The 24,794-nt window shown below is 48.2% G+C and overlaps 1 protein-coding gene across 1 annotated transcript in view; it reads right to left on the reverse strand.

The window, feature by feature from the left end:
* Window positions 1-24,794, reverse strand: part of LOC142567763 (arylsulfatase B-like) — a 267,603-nt gene that overhangs the window by 199,533 nt on the left and 43,276 nt on the right. Inside the window, exon 4 of the mRNA XM_075677931.1 lies at window positions 18,542-18,691. Within this exon, the coding sequence (XP_075534046.1) occupies window positions 18,542-18,691 (150 nt within the window). The remainder of the gene's footprint in view (window positions 1-18,541; window positions 18,692-24,794) is intronic.

Genomic DNA, 24,794 nt, shown 5'->3' on the forward strand with positions numbered 1-24,794 from the left:
CACACCCTCACCAGTGCAAGATTTCCTACCCTGGTCGCCACAACCTCCTATATGAATACAACAATCAAACTCCGGCCCTCAGTCCCCAGCAGCTGCGAACGAACTCAGAACGGCGGTGGTCAGACCTGTGACGCAGCACAGGGTGCTAAAAATCTCTGGATTAGGACAGGCCGCCATTGAAATCTGAACCTGGCAACGTTTAACGCTAGAACGTTATCTAGTGAGCCGAGTCCAGCAGTGCTATTGGAGGAATCAGCGGGCATTAAATGCGATATAATAGGGCTCAGTGAGGTCAGGAAAAGAATGAAGCTTATACAGAGCTTAAAAGCGGGCACGTCCTGCGCTACCGGGGCTTAGCGAAGAGACGAGAACTAGGAGTCGGATTCCTGATTAATAAGGATATAGCAAGTAACATACAAGAATTATATGCATTAAAGAGAGCGTAACAGGTCTTGTGAAACTTAATAAGAGGTACAAACTGAAGGTCGTACAGGTCTACACACCTACATCCAGTCATGAGTACCAGGAAGTCAAAGGCTTCTACGAAGACGTGGAATAGGCGACGGATAAAGTCAGAACAAGATACACTACACTGATGGGTGGCTTCAATGCCAGGGTAGGCAAGAAGCAGGCTGGAGACAAGTCAGTGGGGGAATATGGCATAGGTTATAGGAATAGCAAGGGATAGTTATTAGTAGAGACTGCAGAACAGAATAATGTGCGGATCATGAATACCTTCTTCCGCAAGCGGGATAGCAGAAAGTAGATGTGAAGGAGCCCGAATGGGCTCCTTCACATCCACATATTCACCTCCTCATATTCTCCACCTCACACACATCCACCTCATATTCTGCGCTAACCCTGACATCATACATGATGTGGATGTGCTCGGCAAGGTGCGCTGCAGTGACCATAGGACGGTAAGATCTCTAATTAGCCTAGACTTGAGGAGGTAACGGAAGAAACTGGTATTTAGCAAGCCGATCAATGAGTTAGCAGTAAGAGGGAAAACAGAGGAATTCCGGCTCAAGCTACAGAACAGGTCATCATCATCATCAGCAGCAGCAGCAGCCTGGTTACGCCAACTGCAGAGCAAAGGCTTCTCCCATACTTCTCCAACTTCCTCGGACATCTGGTAATTGTGGCCATGTAGTCCTTGCAATCTTTCTAATCTCATCCGCCCACCTAACTTTCTGCGCTTGCCTTCCCTAGGAATCCAGTCCGTAGCCCTTAATGACCATCGGTTATCTTAACTCCTGATTACATCTGCACGCCCATGTCCATTTCTTTTTCTTCATTTCAACTAAGATGTCATTACCTCGCGTTTGTTCCCTCACTCAATTTGCTCTTTTCTTATCCCATAAAGTTACACCCATCATTCTTCTTTCCATAGCTCGTCGGGTCCTCCTCAATTTTAGTAGAACCCTTTTCGTAAGCCACCAGGTTTTTGCCCCGTACGTGAGTACTGGTCAGACACAGCTGTTATACACTTTTCTTTTGAGGGATAATGGCAACCTGATGTTCATGATCTGAGAATGCCTGCCAAATGCACCCCAGCCCATTCTTATTCTTCTGATTATTTCAGTCCAATGATCGGGATCCGCGGTCACTACCTGCCCTAAGTAGATATATTTCCTTGCCACTTCGAGTGCCTCGTTACAGATCGTAAGCTGCTGTTCTCTTCCGGGACCTGTTAAACATTACTTTAGTTTTCTGCAGATAAATTTTTAGACCCACCCTTCTGTTTTGCCTGTCCAGGTCAGTGAGCATGCATTGCAATTCGTCCTCTGAGTCACTAAGCAAGGCAATATCATCAGCGAATCGCAAATTACTAAAGCATTCTCCATTAACTCTTATCCCAATTCTTCCTAATACAGGTCCCTGAATACCTCCTGTAAACATGCTGTGAAGTGTATTGGAGAGATCGTATCTTCATGCCTGACGCCTTTCATTATTGGGATTTCGTTGTTTTCTTTATGGGGGGCTATGGTGGCTGTGGAGCCGCTATTGATATCTTTCAGTATTTTTAAATACGGCTCGTCTACACAGTGATTCCGCAATGCCTCCATGACTGCTGTGGTTTCGACTTTATCAAACGCTTCTCGTCATCAATGAAAGCTATATATATATAAGGGTTGGTTATATTCCGCACATGTCTCTATCACCTGATTGATAGTGTGAATATGGTGTATCGTTGAGTAGCCTTTATGAAACCCTGCCTGGTCCTTTGGTTGACAAAAGTCTAAGGTGTTCCTGATTCTATTTGCGATTACCCTAGTAAATACTTTGCAGGCAACGGACAGTAAGCAGATCGGCGTATAATTTTTCAAGTCTTTGGCGTCCCCTTTCTTATGGATTAGGATTTTATTGGCGTTCTTCCAAGTTTCTGGTACGCTCGAGGTCATGAGGCAGAACAAGTATTCGCTTTTAACTCACGAAGAGGACCTTAGCGTTGCAGAAATTAACGACAATTTTATGGGCATCATAAGGAGTGTTCCATAGAAGTCACTGTAAGCATCGTTACAGGATACCAGTAAGCTATCGCAGGAAACGAAAGGTCTGATTAAGGAATGCCAATGTATGAAAGCTTGTAACCCTACAGCTAGAATAGAATTGGCAGCGCTTTCCAAGTTAATCAACAAGCGTACGATAGCTGACATAAGGAAGTATAATGAGGATAGAATTTAGTATTATTTAATTAGAACTTTGAGTATTATTTTATAATTATTTTATAATTGAGTAATATTTCTTTAGAGTATTATATAATTGAGAACGGAGGAAGCCTAAAAGCAGTGGAGAAGAAACTAGGAATAGGCAAGAATCATGTATGCGTTAAGACACATGTTTGTTAGATGTATGTCCACGTTAATCACACGTATGTCCCTCTTTCCCTCAACAGAATCAGTTCCGTATATATGCTCCTGTTTCGCAATAGACGCTGTGTTGAAAGTTCGCGCTTGTCCTGTCTGGTCTTTGTGGATCGTCCTTTGCGCGCTATGCTTCCAGTGTAATTAGGAGACAAAGCTGGCAATAGCATTACTAATACGGATAAGACAGTTCAAGTGGCTGAGGAGTTCTATAGAGATTTATACAGTACCAGTGGCACCCACGACGAAAATGGTAGAGGGAAAAGTCTAGTGGAATTCGACATCCCACAAGTAACGTCGGAAGACGTAAAGAAAGCCTTGGGAGCTATGCAAAGGGGGAAGGCCGCTGGGGAGGATCCGGTAACAGCAGGTTTGTTGAAGGATAGTGGGCAGATTGTTCTAGAAAACCTGGCCACCCTGTATACGCAATGCCTCATGATCTCGAGCGTACGGGAATCTTGCAATAACGCTAACATAATCCTAATCCATAAGAAAGGGGACGCCAAAGACGTGAAGAATTATAGACCGATCAGCTTACTGTCCGTTGCCCCCAAGGAATATACTAAGGTAATCGCAAGTAGAATCAGGAACGCTTTACACTTCTGTCAAGCAAAGGACCATGCAGGATTTCGTAAAGGCTACACAACAATAGACCACATTCACACTATCAATCAGGTGATAGAGAAATGTGCGGAATATAACCAACCCACATATATAGCTTTCATTTATTACGAGAAAGCGTTTGATCCAGTCGAAACCTGAGCAGTCATGCAGGCATTGCGGAATCAGGGCGTAGATAAGCCGTATGTAAAAGTACTGAAAGAAATCTACAGTGGCTCCACAGCCACCGTAGTCCTCCACAAAGAAAGCAACGAAATCCCAATAAAGAAGGGCGTCAGGCAGGGAGATACGACCTCTCCTATGCTATTCACAGCGTGTTTACAGGAGGTATTCAGTGACCTGGATTGGGAAGGATTGTGGAGAACAGTTAATGGCGAATACCTCAGTAACGTGCGATTCGCTGATGATAATGCCTTGCTTAGTAACTCAGAGGACCAATTGCAATGCATGCTCACTCACCTGGAGAGGCAAAGCAGAATGGTGGGTGTAAAAATTAATCTCGGAAGAGAACAAAGGTTTACGATAGGTAGCGAGGCACAGGAAGTGGTAGGGGAATACATCTACTTAGGACAGGTAGTGACCGCAGATCCGTATCATGAGACTGCAATAATCAGAAGAATAAGAATGGACTGGGGTGCATTTCGCAGGCATTCTCAGATTCAGAACATGAACCGCAGGTTGCCATTATCCCTCGAGAGAAAAGTGTATAACAGCTGTGTCTTACCAGTAATCACGTACGGGGCAGAATCCTGGAGGCTTACGCGAAGGGTTCTACTTAAACTGAGGACGACGCAATGAGCTATGGAAAGAAGAATGATAGGTGTAACGTTAAGGGATAAGAGAACAGCAGATTGGGTGAGGGAACAAACGCGAGATAATGACATCTTAGTTGAAATCAAGAAAAAGAAATGGGCATGGGCAGGACATGTAATGAGGAGGGAAGATGACCGATGGTCAATAAGGGTTGCGGACATAATTCCAAGAGAAGGGAAACGTAGCAAGGGGCGGCAGAAAGTTAGGTGGACGGATGAGATTCAGAAGTTTGCAGGGACAATATGGCCACAATTAGCACATGACTGGGGCAGTTCGAGAAGTATGAGAGAGGCCTTTGCTCTACAGTGGTCGTAACCAGGCTGATGATGATGATGACGATGATGTTGATATATCGGTTTCGGAAAGCTGGTTGGGCCCCAGAGCCCACACGTGGATAGGCGGAAAGTTTTTATCTTTCCGGGAGGGGTGGTGGGTTGCTGGTGCCCAACCAGCTTCTTGAATCCGATATATATATATATATATATATATATATATATAGATATATTGTTGCAGGAAGAAAGCAGGCCCACGAGTGCAAAATAATGTATATTTACAACTGAGGTTAATGGCGTTCAGGCAACTGCCAGACTTCGTCTTCCTCTGGTCCAATCCAACTTCTTCCTTCCCCTCACCCTAACATCACGCTCCCGGCGGCGTAGCTCCGTCCCGTTGCAAGTTATAGAGCATCACTTAATGGGGGGACATAGGGCTTCAGCCTGGTGACGTGAACAACATCGCTGGTGACGTTGGGAGGCACTGAAGGCTAACCAACTGGGGCGATCTCGTATGTGACGTCGGACAGTTGGCGTAAGATCTGGTACGGACCAGAATAACGGCAAAGTAGTTTTTCCGATAAGCCGACGCGACGTGAAGGCGTCCGGAGAAGGACAAGGGAACCAGGTGAAAAATAGGAGTCTCGGTCCCGAAGGTCGTAGCGTCGCTTTTGAGAAGCTTGCGAGACTGTGAGGCGATGACGGGCGACTTCTCGCGCCTGGGCGGCTAAGTCAATAGCATCGCGAGTGTAACCAGTGCTGGGTGATTGTACTGCGGAAGGTAGCAACGTGTCAAAGGGCAAGGTAAAATGGTGAAACAGGTAAAATGGTGAAAATCCGGCAGTGTCGTGACGGTACGAGTTGTATGCGAAAGTGATGTATGGTCGCGGTGATCGGTGATCCCAGTCGCGGTGATCGCCGGAAACGTACATGGCCAGCATTTCAGTTAGCGTGCGGTTGAGTCGCTCGGTGAGGCCGTTCGTTTGAGGGTGGTACGCGGTAGCAATCCGGTGTTCTGTAGAACAGGAGCGGAGCAGATCGTCGACGACCTTCGACAGAAAGTAGCGGCCGCGATCTGTCAGCAACTGGTGAGGGGCGCCGTGGTGCAGGATGACGTCGTATAGTAAGAAGTCGGCGACATCTGTAGCGCAGCTGGTTGGTAGCGCTCGTGCGATGGCATATCTCGTGGCATAATTGGTTGCTACAGCAATCCATTTGTTTCCTTTGATGGAAATTCGAAAGGGGCCAAGGAGGTCTAGGCCCACCCGGAAGAAGGGCTCTGTAGGGATATTAATTGGTTGCAGCAAACCAGTGGGAGGCATAGCAGGCGTCTTCCGGCGCTGACACAGGTAGCAAGAAGCGACATAACGGCGCACAGAGCGATAAATGCCGGGCCAGAAGAAGCGTCGCCGCAGGCGGTCGTATGTACGAGTGATGCCCAGATGTCCAGCAGTAGGAGCTTCGTGAAGTTGCTGGAGCACGGCCAGTTGAAGCTGCTTGGGAACGACAAGGAGGAGCTCCGGGTCGTCAGGATGAACGCTACGGCGGTATAATGGTCCATCGCGCAAGGTGAACATCCGGAGGGACGGGTCATTGGGCGAGGAGCTTAGGCGTTTCATAAGTGTTCGAAGAATAGGATCTTTGCGCTGCTTGTCGCCAATATGGAAGAAGCCGGAGAGGGATAGAACACTGATGTCCGAGTTTGCATCGGTATCGTCCGGTTGATCCGCGGGATTGCAGTACAGGCAGTCAGCGTCTTTATGCAGGCGCCCTGGTTTATACATAATATAAAATGTGTATTCTTGTAGACGCAAGGCCCAACGTGCAAGTCCTCCAGTTGGGTCCTTCAAAGAGGAGAGCCAGCAGAGGGCGTGATGATCGGTTACGACGCAGAAGCTCCGACCGAAAAGCTACGGCCGAAATTTCGCGACCGCCCATACGAGCGCGAGACATTCTCTCTCAGTAATGGAGTAATTTCGCTCGGGCGTGGAAAGAAGGCAGCTAGCGTAAGCGATGACACGGTCTTGGCCCTGTTGACGCTGAGCGAGGACAGCGCCGATGCCATGACCACTCGCATCAGTTCGTACTTCAGTGGGCGCAGAAGGGTCAAAGTGCGACAGAATTGGGGAAGTTGTAAGCCGCTCAATCAAGGTAGAGAACGCTTTCTCCTGCAGTGGTCCCTAACAGAAAGAGACGTTTTTCTTAAGAAGGTCAGTGAGAGGCTGAGATATGTCGGCAAAATTTTTCACAAATCGCCGGAAATAAGAGCATAAGCCCACAAAACTACGGACATCGTTTGTAGAACAAGGTACAGAAAAGTTTCGCACGGCGTGAACTTTCTGTGGATCAGGTTGGATTCCGGCGGCGTTTACGAGATGGCCGAGCATGTTAATTTCACGGCGACCGAAATGGCACTTGAAGGAGTTTAGCTGAAGGCCAGCCCTGCGACACACGGAGAGTATGGTTGTGAGGCGCCACAGATGGCTCTCAAAGCTCGGCGAAAACACAATCACATCGTCGAGGTAACAGAGGCATGTAGACCACTTCAAGCCGCTCAAGAGAGAGTCCATCATGCGCTGGAATGTAGCTGGCGCATTGCATAATCCAAAGGGCATGACTTTAAATTGGTACAGAACGTCCTGTGTGACGAAGGCGGTTTTCTCGCGGTCCATCTCATCGACTCTAATCTGCCAATAACCGGAGCGAAGGTCAATTGATGAAAAGTATTGGGATCCGTGAAGGCAGTCAAGAGCGTCATCAATGCGAGGCAGGGGATAAACATCCTTCTTTGTTATCCTGTTGAGGTGACGGTAGTCAACGCAGAAGCGCCACGAGTTGTCTTTCTTCTTTACTAAGACAACTGGTGATGCCCACGGGTACTTGAAGGCTCAGTGATGTCCTTGTCCATCATCCTGTCGACCTCTTTTTGTATGATGGCCCTTTCTGTTGCGGAGACACGATATGGCCGCCTATGAATGGGGCTGGCGTCACCGGTGTTGATGCGATGCGTGGCAACAGATGTCTGGCCAAGTGGACGGCCGTCCAAATCAAAGATGTTCCGATAAGATGATAGGAGGTGACGAAGAGCTGCTGTTTGCTCGGAAGGAAGGTCAGGGGCGATCACCTTGGAAACATCGTCCGTAGGCGTCGAGTGCGGATGAGTGGGTGACAATGGTCCGTTGTACTGAGGAAGGATTCAGAGGTCAGAGAAGAAACCTCAAATTCTTCCAAAGGAGTGATATGCGTTATGGCGATACGATGTGGCAACAGATGCGACGAAAATCCAAAATTGAGGATGGGCATGCGAGTGCAGTTTTCGCGGATCCGGACTAAGGTGCTCGGCAGGGCAATATTACGCGACAAAACCACGTCGGTAAGCGGCGACACGACGTACTCGCCATCAGGAACGGGAGGACAGGGCGTCAGGAGGACATTTGTAGCCGCTTGTGAAGACAGCCTTGCAAACTCAGGAGAACATAAGCGGTGTGAAGCACAAGTTGTGTCGGCAGGAAGCGGCAGATCCAACTGTACAACACCTGCGGAGCTGTCAATTTGGGCAGAGTGTTTCGAAAGGAAGTCGAGGCCGAGAATTAGGTCGTGCGGACACTGCTCAAGGACGATAAATAGAACAACGGTATAATGGCCCCCAATGGTCACACGTGCTGTGCACATTCCAAGGACAGGTGAAGTACTCCCAACGGCGACTCGCACAGTGCCCAGTACGGCGGGTGTCAGAACCTTCTTGAGTCTTCGGCGGAATGCAGCGCTCATAACTGAAAGCTGCGCTCCTGTATCAACGAGAGATGTAACAGGAACGCCATCAACTTCAATGTCCAGTAGGTTTCCACATGTAGGCAGGGTCAACAGAGGATTTGTGGGCCGGGTCGTAGTTGCAGCTTCACCTCCGGGAGCTGCACCGCCTACTTTCCCGAAGCGAAGCGACCGGTTGCAGAAGGGGATGAAGAGCGGTGAACGAGAGGCGAACGGGACTTACGACCTTGCGGAGACGGAGAGCGGCTAGATCTTGGTGGAGCACTGTCGGCGTTGATGTTCCCAGTCGGCGTATAGGGCGAGAAAGTGCGATTGTCTGGTACTTGGCGGTAGTGACTCGGAGACGACCACCGAGAAGGCGACTAGTGGTTGCGGCAATGACGGGCGATGTGTCCAATACCGGAACAATTAAAGCAGATGGGTTTATCATCCGCTGTGCGCCAGTCAGCTGGGTTGCGACGGGGTGGCGGAAAGCTTCGCGTCTGGGAGCGAGCGGCAGGAGAAATCTGGTAGGTGTTTGTATGGCGGACCGAGCTGAGAGATGAAATGCCCAAACTTGCTATTTCCTCCCGAACGACCGCTTTATAAGGGAGATAGCGGGCACGCTTTCCCGACAGTCAGGACGAACTGGAGCCGGAGCCATGGCCTCAAGCTCACGGCGAACGATGCGCGTGATATCTTCCGGTCCTGCGGGCTGAACGAACCGCGGCGGGTCTTCGCAAGAACATGTCGCGGCGGTATTGGGCAATCGGTCGAAAGTTTGAGCGACGCGGCGGCCCTTCGCTTGTTCGAAGCGCCGGCACTCCTTTACAATTGCATCGACAGTGGCACAATCCTTACACATCAGGAGATTGACTGCATCGTCTGCAATACCTTTCAGTATGTGACCAATCTTGTCTGCCTCGGTTATGTTGTCATCAGCCTTGCGACAGAGGGCCAGCACATCCTATATGTACATGACACAGGATTCTATGGACGTCTGAGCGCGGCACGCAAGCTTTTTTTTTTTTTTTTTTTTGCTGCCAGCTGACGACCGACAGGTCTGCCAAACAGGTCCCGCATTTTTTCTTTGCAGACATCCCAGCTCGTTAGGTCAGCATAGTGTGTGTCGTACTATTGCTTCGCAGTTCCTCTTAGATAAAATATCACGTTTGCTAGCATCATTGTTGGATCCCACCTGTTGTTGTCGCACACTCGCTCGTACATTGTAAGCCAGTCCTCGACGTCGGCGTTGTCCGTGCCACAAAATATCCCTGGGTCCCGCGGATGAGTGAGGATGACCGTTGGCACGGGCTGCTGAGGCGTTGTCGCTTGTGTCGGTTGATTTGCCATTGTGGCGGCAGGTAGATGACGTTCGCTGCGAAGTTCCGTGATTGTACCCCGCACCTCCACCAAAATGTTGCAGAAAGAAAGCAGGCCCACGAGTGTAAAATAATGTATATTTACAACTGAGGTTAATGGCGTTCAGGCAACTGCCAGACTTCGTCTTCCTCTCGTCCAATCCAACTTCTTCCTTCCCTTCACCGTAACAATATATATATATATATATATATATATATATATATATATATATATCACCTTCAGAAACTTTGTGCGACCTCGAAGAATTGGTTATTGCAGTGACGATCTTATATGAGAATTTATAAGAGCTCATACTAGGAGACAGTTCAATTTTACACTGCAAATCCTCTCCCAGCACGAAGGAATCTGGCGTCTCTCGGTGGTGTAATGTTCCTTTATGTTGTTCCGGCGAACCTGCAGCCTCTTTCTATATTCCTTTAATTTTTTCGTGCGTCCGAATACAAGCGCTTCTCCGCATGCCTGTGGTTGATTCTGATGTCGAGTGAATCCGTCTTGGTCTAATTGCGGTTACTGAGTGAATTATATAAGGTTCCCTATCATGCACCAATGCTTAAATTATAGGGTTTTACGTGCCAAAACGAAGATGTGATTATGACGCATGCCGTAGTTGGGGGCTCCGGAAATTCGGGCCACCTGGGGTTCATTATCGTGCACCAAAATCTAAGCACACTGGTGTTTTCGCATTTCGCCCATATCAAGATGCTGCCGCCGTGGCCGGGATTCGATGCCGCGGCCTTGTGCTTAGCAGCCCGACACCACAGCCACGAAGCAACCACGACTACTCATGCAGCAAGACTTAAAAAAATGAGCAGTTGCATTACTCCAAGAACACCTAATGCACATTGTTTCCAGTACAGCTGAGTAGCTGCGAGTAATTCTTTCGTTTCTGAAATTTAATTTCACAATAGCAATTAATTATATAATTCGAGAAGTGCTGTCCTAATTATCAAAATGTCTACGTGGCATTTGTAGGCACTCCCCGGCACGCCGAAATGACATTTAACTGCTGTGTTTTCAACGACGTACTAATTGCGTGCAATTATTTCCGACTGGCGAACAAACCTCAGGAAATATGAAAAATACGCCGTGACTGCGCTCGCACCCGCATCATAAAGCAGCGCCCTCAAATAAGCTGATTGAAAGCAGCTGCCTATCCTGTCGCAAACCCGAACTGACAGCGCATCCCCTTGATAATGGTACGGACGGAGCACCAACAACAAGTGCCGTGGCTTTGCAAGCTAGTCCTTCATCTCTGCATAAGGCTTATTGTCTCTGAAGGCCGACTGATCAGATTGATAACAAAAACCCTTTGGTAACGCGGCCGAAGCGCCGCTCGGACCACCTATGAAGCGCGATAAGCAATAGGCGTAGCATGTTTCGAAATCCCGGCTTTGCTCGCACCGCATCGACAGAGTGCGTGCGCAGCTATATTTTGCGCCAGATACTTGTTTCGGACCAAAGCCAAATCAAATAAACGGCTTTAGTTTTCATGAGAGAGTATACGTGCTGGAAAGACAGATTCGTGGCTGTAAATTAAAGCGAAATAAACAGACCGCGAATTGACCCACCGGTAGGGAAAAGGCAGAACCGATGCGTTCAAGGAAGTAAATAATTGCTTCTAAATGAGCCGAATTGGCAATCAGGACGCCTTTGCAGAAAACAAAAGATGCATCAGATTTCAGTGTGCCCTTATTATCTATGAATTCGTAAGCGCCCTTAAACACCAGCTGATGCCTAAAGGACGTGTTTGAATAGGTCTCGTTGTGCAGCTACGCAGCACTGAGTCCGCTTCATCTCATATTCCATGGCTTTCTTGATCACCGACGCTCAAATTCTATGGCAGACATCCGTTATCCTTCTCTTGAGTTAATCTGACGTCCGTCTCGATCATGTAAGCACGATCGTTCACATAATCCCAAAGGAAGAAATCGAGTAGAGAGAGGTCAGGTGAACTAGCCGGCCAATTTACAGGCCCGTGCCTTCCAGTCTATTGCGCATGAGAAGGCGTATCCAGCCAGTTTCGTGCTCGGCTGCTGATGTGTACTGGCTTGCTGATCTTGCTGATACCACAGAAGTGGAAGACGTGACAGCGGGACTTCGCTGACAAACTCATCCACCACTCCTTCAGGGATTTCGCCCATATAACGCTGTCCAGTCAGTGTGTGATAAGAGAAGATGGGACCGATTATGGCACCGTCGTAAATTGCGTACCGCGCATTGAATGACCAGTGGTACTGGTGCCGAGCACTCTTTGCCCAGTGTGGATTGGAGCCACTCCAATAGTGTGTATTATGCAAATTTGCCGGGCCGTTTCTGCAAAAATTGTCTTCATCTGTGCACATGATGTTGCTCAAAAAGTCCGGTGTCTCAACGGCTTTTGTGAGGACCCAATTTTAGAAATCTAGACGATTTTACAGGACCATACCTTCCAAGCATTGGTGCTGATTAAGGTGGTACGGGTAAAAGGCCGTAGTGTAGAATCCTCCAAACTGATGACTTGGAAATTGGTGCGTGGACGGCCACGTCCCGCACGCTAGCATGATGTTTTGAGGCCACAAATGCTAGAACAGCCGTGCGTAGACTAGGACTCAAAGATGGAGTCCTAAGACGCTGCTTCTTGAAGCTGCCGGTTTGTCTCAGGTTTTCATCAATTCTGATGATAGTCGACGCGTTTGGTCTGCCGCCACACTTCCATGACTGATATATATTTCGGGCTTTCCTGTTTGTGTTATTTGCAGCATCAAGGCAAGGATCAGGATTACCTTCTGTGCATTAGAGAAAGACATGGCGACTGGGACGAAAAAAAATGCACCTTTATACATTTGCACTGACGTTGTCAATTCGTTTTTGTGGTGATAGGTTCTGTGGGAAAAAAAGAAGAACCATCTGTGCATTTTATTTACGCTAAGACAACAGCTATCACAGCTTGTTTCAAACAGCGAACGCGACGTGTTGCTTCGGCCGAGGCGCGGCAGATAATGCAATAGGTCGATCACGATGTTTTGCAGCGAAGAAGTATAGGGCTTGCCGATTCCTCCATCTGTCCTTCTGTCGCCTGTACGCCGAAAACTTCTCTGGCGCCACCCCATGCAAGTGCACGAAACAAAAGTGAAAAAGGCGCGCGATTGGCTACGCCAGTAGTGACGTCGTTGCTCTCCGTAGCAGCCGAGTGGGCGCGCAGCAGTTTCTTTCCGGCTCTAAAATTGGTAGGCCACGCGTCATGCGTACTCCTGAGGAGCAGGCAGCTTTCGATCAGCAACACCGCAAGCAGATCCGTGAACGAGCTCGTCTGCGCCGTCCCGATGCTGCAGCCCGGGCTCAAGAACAGGCTCGTGCAGCCGAGTGCAAGATACAACCGCTTGCCGAGGATCCGGCAGCCTACCAAGCCGTCGTTCAATGAACCGTCGAACACCGGCATAGCACGTTTCAGATTTGCTGGTTAATCATCTGTACGGAGTGCTTGGACGGCGATATATTTCTTTATTTCCTTCATTTCATTCTGCCTAACTCAGAAGGAGCCTGTTCGATGGCGCTGCTTTATGATGCGGGTGGAAGCGCAGTGGCGTTGTATTCGCCATATTTCGCAGGGCTCATTTATCAGTCGGAATAAAGTACGCAATTAGTACGTCGCTGAAAATACCGCAGTTGGATGTACCTTGGCTGTGCCTACAAATGCTTCATTTACACTTTGATAATAAGGATAGTAAGCCTCGAATTAGATATAATTACAATTACCCTATTAAATACCAGTAACGAAAAAAAATTACTGTCAGCTACAGCTCTGAATGAAAACAGTATGTACTAGGTTTTCTTCGAGCAGCGCCTTGCATTTTTAAAATCTTTCTGCATGATAGTTAATTGGGACACTCTGTGTATATTTATGACCTCTGCATGCAAGTGACGATGTTTACGTCCCTAATAAATGTTGTAATTCATAAAAAGTGTTGTTTAATTAGTCGTTACCTTTGATTGCAAGAAACAGAATCGTTACTGAGACTCATGTCATTTGCGTGCATTTCAAACACCGTTGATAAAAGCCCCTGCCGAAGGGGACACTAAAGTCTACAGGTCTTTTTTTTTCAGGGTAAAAAAAAAAGCACGCAAAGCATTTTGAAGCGAGGTGTACTTACAGCAACATATTCGATCTCTTGGCATAAGCTATCCAAACCTTTAAAAATAATTGTTAATTGATTACTTCCTTCTCTTTAAAAATATATTAAACTTTGTCCTTTGTATATATTTAAATATATTGTGTAAGTGCATAGTGTTTACAGTGGAAATTTAAAACAATGTTGACGTGAGAAAATGCGAATGAGGCAGCCGCTGCTGGTAATTCTAATGCGCTTGTTATCCTTTGTCAGGATTTGCAGGAATAAAGCAAGGTATGAATGTAATACCCTGCACGTCCGCACCACCAATGCTGAAGTAAGGTATTAGCCACAATAAAATTTTAAGTGAGAAGGTCGAGGCAAGTCAAAGGAAACCACAAATGACGTGGGTGACAATGCGCTGGAAACGCGACGTTAGGTGCGGGGGGGGGGGGGGTTAGGCTTCGACATCGCCGAAAGGGGACCTACCCTCCACCCCACCCTCGGGGAAAAACTCCGGGGGTTCGTGTCCGGGAGCCCCCCTGTTGTCGGCGAGTATTTCTTCGGGGAGTACTCGACGACTACTTTGCGCCTATGGGCGCAAAAAATGGGCACGATGAATAATAACCAATTCTAGATATGATCAACACAGATCACCCTTGTTTCATGAAATGGAAATTTTGCCTTTTGACATTTTACAACAACATAAACCGGCTGTTTCCATCTATGGCATCATTGAACACAAGAACCCCTTTAGCATATCCATGTTTTCTTCAATCCCGCCCATCTAGACGCGTCACATTACACAATTTCAATCTTCCGCCTACTAAAAATGTTTATGAAGAGTGGCTACTACAACTTATCGGAGTAAAAGCCTGGAAGGAGAAAGCACTCCACGTAACAAAATGCTAAGGGATTTTCAAGTGCGCTTAATAAATAACTGCTCCAGAAAAACAGCTAAACCTAAATACTCGCACACACTTCTTGCCCTACATTACTTTTAATTTCACGTACTGAAACATTCTTTTCTCCACTGTGTCATAGGAATGAATGACTTACATTTACTATCATGTATTAATATTTCATTATATTGTATTTTCAATGTATGCAGCACAATATTGTAGGTTATGTTAACTGTATTATCATGCATTTTTTCCTGTTATGCATCGCCCTATAATGATTCTCCAGTTGAGGTTTTGTTTTTCGCGTTTATTTTCTTTCTCAGTAGAAATGTTTTTGTCATTTGTTGTTTTTGTCGCTTGCTTGTACTTACATATTTTACTTTAGAGACCCCACTTGCATTTGGCGACGTGTCTAACCAACATTGCCTGTTGTTTGTATCGTAAATCAAGAACGTGTAATAAAAGAAAGAAACCTGCACCCCCTCCCCCCCGTCCTTTCTAGCGCGAACATATCTCCCCGCTCCATCCTTGCACGTGCGAGAAGATGGCGCCCACCCCCCGCCCTTGCGCGCGCGATATCGAGCCACAATTGTGCACCAGGGTTGGCTGGTATTATATTCCAAATGCTAGGGAACCTGGCTCATCCGGAGAAGGACCGGCTGCTAGACTACTTGAACGACATCTGGCAGTCTCGCTACCTTCCAGAGTCATGGCTGATGGCAGTCGTTGCACCAGTTTTAAAACCGAGAACGTCTGCCAAGGCGCTCACCTCCTACAGGCCCGTGTCCCTCGCCTCAGCGGCGTGGAAGGTGCTGGAGTCTGTAGCATTGACGTGCCTCGAGTGGATCTCACGAGCTCTGGACCTCTTTCCGGAACAGCAAACTGGGTTCCATCGTCACCGGTGCACTGCTCACTCCATTGCGGACGTCATATCATCCCTGGAGGAGGCCAGAGGCTCTCGTGAGGTGGCACTCCTTGTGTTCCTTGATGTGGAAAGCGCTTTGATTGGCTTGCCTTACCCGGTCATTGAGCGCTCTCTGGGAGATCTTGGGGTTACCGGATGTCTCCGGCGTTTCATCACGGCCTTTCTCACAGGGCGCTCGCTTAGCGTAAGGGTGGGAAAGACTGTGAGCTCCCCACGGGCAATCAGCAAGCCCTGGACGAAGTTGTTTCCTACTTCCAGACAGTGGGACTCTCCGTATTGTTCCCAAAGGTGGAGGCCCTTAGGGTCCACCCTAGCGTGGCCATACGCCGACGAACAGTCCCGATGATGCTGGGTGGCAACTGAATACCATGGAAGCGGTTTGTTACCTACTTGGGTCTGCAGATTGATCACCGGCTCGCGTGGGTGCCAGCTGCCAAGGCGCTCATCGCTCAAGTGTAGAAGGTCTAAAAGGGGGTTGACCGCCTGCTGCTCCGCGGCACAGGATGCACACCACAATGGGGTATCCATCTCAACGCCACCGCGGCTACGTCAAGGCTTCTTTATGCACTTCCTCTCGTGGCCCCCTCATGGGTTCGCGTAGAGTGCATGGAGCTCCAGCACTGGAAAGCCATCCGGATGATTCTTGGCTTGCCAGTGACCTCGCACATTGCTGCCACCCTAGCCGAGGCACAGACTTGGCTGCTGTTTCTGCTGCTCCTACAGCGTGCCCTCCATCATTTTGACGGGCTACATCGCGCCCTGGGTAGCGCGCCTCTGCTTTTAAGATGACGGAGTCGACCTCACTCACGCATGGGCAGCTTGCGTCTGCTGTATGAGGATGTTGCAGGCTGTCCTCCCTCGCTAGCAATCCCACCACTTCCTCCGCTCCATAAGCCATTGGATGTCTCCACTACGCTGGAGTGGCTCACGAAAAGGCGATCCATATCCTGCGTATTGTACCAGGCGTCGGCGTTACTGTTGAAGGACCGGCTGGACGAACATCTCCACATCTACATGGGCGGTTCGGTCCATGCAGACTCCGGATCTGCCACAGCTTCCTGCGTGATCCCTGCCCTTCGGCTCTCGGGAGTGTGCCGGCTGCCTTCAGTGGCAAGCTCCACCGCTGCTGAGAGGGCTGGCCTCAAACTGGATGCTGACATGCTGGCGGAGGACCCCCTGGGTTCTCCGGCTGAGAACCTGTGCGACTCGCGAGCGCCGCTCTTCGCTCTTTATCGACCGGAGACCACCGGACTTGGCGTTTTCCTGCTGGCGGAAAAGCTTCGCGCCCTTGTTTAGGGTGGCTTGAAGCTGTCGCTGCAGTGGCTCCCCTCTCACGTCGGCTTCCAGGGCAACGAGGAGGCTGACGCCCTGGCAAAAACAGCACACCATGCCACTGTACCAGTCAGCACCGCTGTGACGGCCTTTGACTATGAAGGCACACGTTGCTGCGACACCTGACGGTGCTCCACCCCCGGATCGGCTCGTCATCAGCGGTAGCCCTCCCAGTCCACCTTCCTGAACGCTGCCTCACAAGGCAGGAGGGGTCTCTCCTGCTGCGGCTTCGGATTGGCTGCTCTTGGACGGAATGCCGGAATTACAGCGAAGGCCTGGCTTCATCCCCGGCTTGCTCAGCACGTGGCGAGGATGAAACAATTGACGATCTACTTTGTTCATTGTCCCGCCTTCTCCAAAGAGAGGCCTTCTTTCAACGTCTCATTCCGACGCCTCTGACTCCCAGTGGTCTCCGCATCCCAGCTGGTGTTTCCCGGCCGAGACCACGGCTCCGCCTTCAGGCACCTTCTTACGTTCTTGGAGGACACGGGGCTGTCATTTAAATTGTGAATGCGCCACAAGGCTACCGCTGACAGCGGCACCTAACGGTACCGGGCTCTGCAATCGCCTCGACCTTCTCTCTCTTTTTTTCTTTCTTTATGTCCTCCTACCCCAAGGCGTTGAGTCGGGCTCCCTAAGGGGCTGCAGAAAATAGCGCCTCTTCCTCTTCACAATCGCACACACACACTCTCTCTCTCTGCTCACCCTCGCATGTTTCCCCTTGCACCTAAAGCACACGACGCACGGCCATTATTCTATCGCATATGATATTTATACGGAACCTCACGCCGAGGCTAACGGCAAAAATTCGACTGAATCGAGTGCCCATCAAATTACTACTGTCGTAAAATTAAATTCACCACTTATGTTTTACACACCAAAACCACAACGAGATTATTAGGCGCGCCGTATTGCAGGGCTGCGGAATAATTTTGACCACGCGGCGTTCTTCACCGCGCATGAAATAGGTGGTACACAGGCTCCTTTGCATTCTGTCCCACCAGAATGCGGCCACCATGGTCAGGACCGATGCTGCCAGCTGATCTCGCAGCGTGACGTCAAAGTGACGAACATTTAGCACGAAAGCTTGTAAAACACCGCGTTTAATACCAGGTTGAAGGCTGATTGAGGTTGAATTTGTTTTAAGAAATGGTCCAGTTGAAATTTTGGTTCAATATCTAAGAAGAGGGTACATAAACAAGTCGGTAGATGTCGTGTATGGAAAGAGGTCCCATAATGAAACACTCTGTAGGCATAGTCAACATTAATAATGCTATCGCATACGGCTGCCTAGTATTTTATTGACCTAACAAAATACCTCCAATATATCTCACAAATAAACAAAATTAATTTGAAAACTTGCAACATATTACATATATAGACTCACAATATATATAGAATCGCAAGCAAGAGGCGGTGGATTTCGTAGTGTAAGGCAAGCGAACAGCCGTGCTCGTTCTGTGAGGGTTCGAGGGGTGATAGGAAGTACTGAAACGTAATTTTATAACGCGCGCCTTTAGGCGCGTCCGCTTTGGTTGAGAGACAGAAAAATACTCGAATACTTTGGCTTCAGTGTTGGGACGGCTACCTTTGAGTCGTTGTGAGAACGAATCACATCGACCGCTTCATCGGTGAACAGAGTCGTCGAATAGTGTCCGGCCCTGTCACTGACTACGGAAAAATCTCGCCGGAGATCAAGGCCCCACGAGGACAGCGTTTTTCCGTCAACGGCATATGTCTGCAAGAAAAAATTGGAAAATGTAATATTAGGTCCCTCCCCCTGACAAGCACGCTCAGTCATTCCGCAGCACAGACCAAGGGACACATGTGGCGCTATAAAAATAAAGAAAGATAAAAGAAAATCTTGGGCTTTACGAGCCGTAACCACCATCTGCTTATGAGGCCCACCATAATGCGAGTCTCCAGGTTTATTTTTACCCACTGGGATTTTTAACGTACACTTAAATGAATCAATCAAATTTTATTATTTTTAAAATATTTTGCCGGTCAAAATACAGGGAACGAGGCCCCACTTTAAAGGATTGAAAGGGATTCTCCTGCACCTAGTAAACATGCGAAATTACATAGACAGCAACAACGACAAACGAACCAATACAATTTGAAAATACACAATAATGATATGCTAATATGAATAAACGAGCACATAGATGCGCGTCAACATACGAGCGCGAATCAGAAATTCTTTGTCCGTATTTTTTTGCTCAAATTATGGCTGTAAAGGCGAAGTCAACCTATCCATTCCCAGCGGTGGACCTTTCCTGGACCGGCCCGGCCTCACTCTGCCGGTAGCTCTGCGGCACGGCGCTGCTGTCAGTTGTTGAAGATGGCGGTTCCGCTTCACACGTCCACAGCGTACGAGCAACGAAGTGTGATTAGTTTTATACAAAGCAAGGGATGAACGTCCATCGAAATCCACAGGGAAATGCAGCCCACGTATGGGGAAAGGTGTCTGGCTTTGAGAAGTGTAAGGTGGTGGCGTTGTGAACTCGCGACACAGCAGCCCAAGGGCGCTATAACGTAAAGCTTTCCAAACTTCCAAAATGCGCGCAAAATTGCCGCGCGAGTGATCACTCCAGGCACTTGGCACGTATTCTCGCACATTTTTCACGCTCGGAAAAGCTTTTATGTAGCACGTATTGAGCATCAGAAAGCTGTGTGGGACTTTTTCATGTCGCTCTACAACTTTCCCATTGACAGTTTTCATGCAATTATAATATATGAGTAGTTGATTATTAAAGCTAATTATCTCATTAGGCCGAATTAAAAAAGAACATTTTTGAGTATTTCAAAGCGACGGCAAACAACATTACCTTCGTTCTGTCCAGCTACGTGGCATTTTCATATTTTTAAACTCTGGCTAAAGTTAGCTGAGACACCCTACATACTGGGTAAATAAGGTTTTCTGTTTAGGCATTACACAACCCGCCGTGGTTACTCAGTGGCTATGGTGTTGGGCTGCTGAGCACGAGGTCGCGGGATCGAATCCCGGCCACGGTGGCCGTATCTCGATGGGAGTGCAATGCGGAAACACCCGTGTGCTTAGATTTAGGTGCACGTTAGAGAAACCCAGGTGGTCGAAATTTCCGGAGACTTCCACTATGGTGTGCCTGATAATCAGAAAGTGGTTTTGGCACGTAAAATCCATAATTTAATGTTTTATTTAGGCATTACACATCTTTCAGAACGCTATAAGCGCAGTGAACGTTGCGTTTCTGCAGGTAAGTTCCTACGCGAGGTGGACCTATTTTGCTGTTAATAACGTGAGCTTCAGACGGCTAATTAGAAATTGTTAATTAACTTCTTCATTACTCTCTCAGGGCCACTGGTGAATATGGCGCATTTTAAGGCATTTAATGCCCCATCTTTTTTGACTATCTGGCAAATCGCACCTAATTCGAGAGAACCAAGCTCCGCGGGAGCGCGGTAAGGGCCGATTCACGCTCAAACCGCCCATCGCTGCACCGCAGGCAGGCGGTTCGTGAAAAACGGGCCCCGTACAAAAAAGAGTATAGAGAAGGCATTGAAATATCGTTGATCAATGTTGAGTTTTCATTGAGGTATTATTGAGAGCTTGTTGGAAAATTGTTAGGTTGAGTGTTAAGGGCTCTTGAATATTGGCCACTGAAATTTCATTGAAACGGCATTGGCTATCTCAATGTTGAATAATTGTTAAGTTACCATTGAAAGTTCATTGTGCTTAGACGGCCCGTTGTGTTCGTTTTGTTGAATGGTTGTTGGGTTACCATCGATTCTGCATTGAATTCTGCTGACCTGTTGAGTTATTATTGCCACAGCACTGAAAAGCACATTGCGACCCAGTTGAAATTGCATTGAGATTTCAGAAGTCGCCATTGAAATGTGATTGACGTTTCTTTGTGCTAGTGGATTTTTATTCATATAATGAAATTGCTTTGCTGTTCACAGTTGCATGCCCCCGTGCCTGCTCATAACTTTCCCAAACACAAACAAAAGTGGTGGCGCTGCGAGCAGTCGTCCCGATCAGATGCATGTTCGCATCGCTCCGAAGTTTTTGAAGCTTCGGGCCCGGAAGGTTTTGGGCTAGGCTCCCAAAGATGGATGGGCCGCCACCTTCATGTTCCTCGACATTCCAGGATAACGTTTCGAACGTTTCCACGTCAACGACTGGTCCAGAAAACCAGTTGTAACCATCGGACACGCCCGCCGTCGGTGCCAACATGGCTTCGGAGCAGCTGCAGCAAGACGCGACCGCAGCATCGCTTCAGGGCGGCGGCGCAGATAACGCGATGGAATCTTCCGAACTGCTGGACGCCGACGCAAGCATGACGATGCGGATAACGAATCCAGCGAAGTGGTTGCGACGATACCTGTCTCCAATCCCTTTTCTGTTCTTGCCACGGAAAACGCGCCTGGGAAGAGCCGTTCTCAAGTAGGATCTTACAATTTTCCATCTGCGAAATTTGCCAAGAAATCAAGGGGGCCGTTCGGCGCTCCCCAGATAGTTCAACAGAACGAACGCCTGGCGAGTAAACAGCACGGCGGACAATTTAGCAGCTCCAAGGCAGCTAACAATGCCTGCAATGTGAATACGCTTTCCCGAGTGCAGGGCTGTGCGTCAGCTTCCACGGACACTTTGTCAGGCAGGCTGTGCCACGATACAGTCCACTAAACTGCTGCTGTTTAACATGCAGGTGCTCATCATCGCACTGATCGGCGCAGCTCTACCCGCTACCATCTCGGCTGTCCCACACGCAACTTCAATCTACCTGGAACCGTGCCTTGGCCGTGCCCCTGCTGTCTATCGCCAAATCACGCTAGCGCCCCCTACGCTTCTACTAGTGCCGCCTGCGACGAGCGTTATCAGCCCTACCACCAGGGAGTTGCCTGCGTCAGCAACATCTGGCAGGTCACCTATAAAAGACCAAGGCCTTCACGCGCCAACCTGTGGGCTCGGTGGCTGTGCCACGATACAGTCCACTAAACTGCTGCTGTTCAACATGCAGGTGCTCATAATCGCACTGATCGGCGCAGCTCTGCCCGCTACCATCTCTGCTGTCCCACACACAACTTCAATATGCCTGGAACCGTGCCTTGGCCGTGCCCCTGCTGTCTATCGCCAAGTCACGCTAGCGCCCCCTACGCTTCTACTAGCGCCGCCTGTGACGAGCGTGATCAGCCCTACCACCAGGGAGCTGCCTGCGTCAGCAACATCTGGCAGATCACCTATAAAAGACCAACGCCTTCACGCGCCAACCTGTGGGCTCGGTGGCTGTGCCACGATAAAGTCCACTAAACTGCCGCTGTTTAACATGCAGGTTAGTCAGTGTTATAGTCTCTACGCTAAGAAATCAAGCAACTATGTTTTGGTACTGCTGCCGAGCCCCCGTGTCTGTTTGCCATCGCAATGAATTGTATTCATGTCTCGCGCTCTTTGCTGCTACTGTCAGGCGACATAGAAACTAACCGCGGTCCTGACTCTAACGCTATACTAACTGAACTAAAGAAGCTATCCGCTGGGCAATCGCAGTTAATTAACGAGATTAAAGGTTTAAAAAGCGGACTAGTCGAGACTAACAATTCGATTTCTGAACTAAACAGAAGAATGCATGCCGTCGAGAGCCACTGTCAACACATCGAGGACCTGCAGCGACAGGTTGAAACATTTAAGACTTCTGCGGCCGTGACGACACGGGCAATCTCCGATATAGAAGCGCGCATCGATGACGCAGAAAACCGAGCCCGCCGCAACAACCTTGTCTTCTTCGGTATCCCCGACCCAAGTGCGTCTGCATCCGCCGCTCAGGCAGAGGAAGAAATCATTCGGCTTTGCGCCGACCAATTAAACATAACCGTACATCCTGAGGCGATTGAACGTGCGCATCGTCTCCGCCGCCATTCTGATAACCGAAACCGTCCTGTAGTCGTAATGTTCCTTTCTTATAAAACAAAAGAAAAAAATTCTGTCTAACGGCCGCAAATTGAAAGGGACTAACTATAGCATCTTTTGGCTCTTGCAAGGACCAAGTCAGCTGCATTTTCATTGCGCTACAAAACTCTGTTTATAGGATCTGTTAAGTACATGTACGACGAAACTACAATATGTGTAAAAGAAATCCAATAGCAATCGCTGCATCACCTTCATCTAACACACCGTTCGATAACGACAACCCGCCCTAACAGTACTATTTCAGCAATATATACTAACATACGTAGCTTCCTTTCCAAACGTGACGTTGTATCTAATCTAGTCTTATCATCTGGATGTAACTTGTTGATACTTACCGAAACCTGGCTAACCGCTGTCGTATCCGACGCGGAGGTCATGGATGACCTACCCGATTTCCATGTCTTCCGTAACGATCGCCAGCACTCTAGAGGCGGCGGGGTGCTCATCGCCGTAAGTAATACGATACCCTGCTTCGCTGTTCACAACCCAAGTGGCCTTGAAATATTATGGCTACTCTTTCGTGCAACCCCGCAAACTATTTCACTTTGCGTTTGCCACCCCCCCCCCTCGAGCAGACACTAGCTTTACTGACAAGCTCAACCGCGTCCTAGATGTACTAATGAAAAAATACACCAACGCTCAGATTTTGCTCTTTCGAGACTTTAATTTCCCTAATATCAATTGGGATAACTATCCACCTTCGTCACATAGTACAACCGAAAATGATTTCCTCGAAGTCTGCTTTAATTGCAACTTGACCCAGCTAGTCTTAGAACCAACACGCGTAGTGAATGACTCGGCCAACACTTTAGATATCATATTAACTAACCATCCGTCTAGCCTATCTTTGATATCCTATCTCCCGGCAATTAGCGACCATAAAGTAATCCACACTGTCTTTAACTTTACCTTTCCAAAACGAGAATCGTGGAATAAAATAATACGCCTATACGATAAACGCAACCACGAAGCCATTAACAACGAACTAATGTCCTTCTACCCCACTTTCAGTGATGAATTCTACAACCGCACACTTCAAGCAAATTGGTCAAACTTCCAACAAAAAATCACCGACCTTGCTAATAACCACATTCCAGCTGTTTCAGTACCGACTAACAGCAATAAACCTTTGTTCACAAAAACATTATCAACTTTAAAAGATAGGAAAAAACGATTTTTTCGGTCGGCAAAGCAAGCCAATTGTGCTGTGGCCCGGGACAAATATTTCCAGGCAGAGAAAGTTTATCTCTCGGCTATACGCTGCGAAAAACACTCCTTTTTCCATGACACGTTGCTCGTGTACTAAGCACTAACCCCCAGAAATTCTGGCAATTTCTAAACCCCAAGCCACCGAATGCTATCGCTATCGCCGACCATAACGTTATAGTAATCCCCGAAGAAGAGTATGCCGATGCATTTAACCGCGCGTTTTCATCAGTATTCACCACTGAACCTGATGCTCTGTTACCTATACCACCGTCAGCTGTGCAATCTGTTATGTCACCCATCGAATTCACTGAACATGGCCTAACGGCAATAATTGAAAAGCTAAAACTCTCATCGTCATCGGGGGCGGATGGCATCAACTCTAAACTGTTAAAAAAAACTAAACTAATCTGCGCATCGTACTTTAGGTTAATCTTCTCACAGTCTTTATCCTCCTGTAGCATCCCCGTCACCTGGAAGGAAGGGCAGGTCGTTCCAATCTATAAATCAGGTAATAAAAACTCGCCTGTTAACTACAGACCGATTTTCCTAACCAGCGTACCCGGCAAGATAATGGAGCACGTCATTTTAACCCAAATTATGCACTTCCTTGACACTAACAACTACTTTCACCCATCCCAACATGGTTTACGTAAAGGCCTCTCGTGCGAAACGCAACTTGCTATGT

The sequence above is a fragment of the Dermacentor variabilis genome, unplaced genomic scaffold, assembly GCF_050947875.1.
Source record: "Dermacentor variabilis isolate Ectoservices unplaced genomic scaffold, ASM5094787v1 scaffold_14, whole genome shotgun sequence".
NCBI lineage: Eukaryota > Metazoa > Arthropoda > Arachnida > Ixodida > Ixodidae > Dermacentor > Dermacentor variabilis.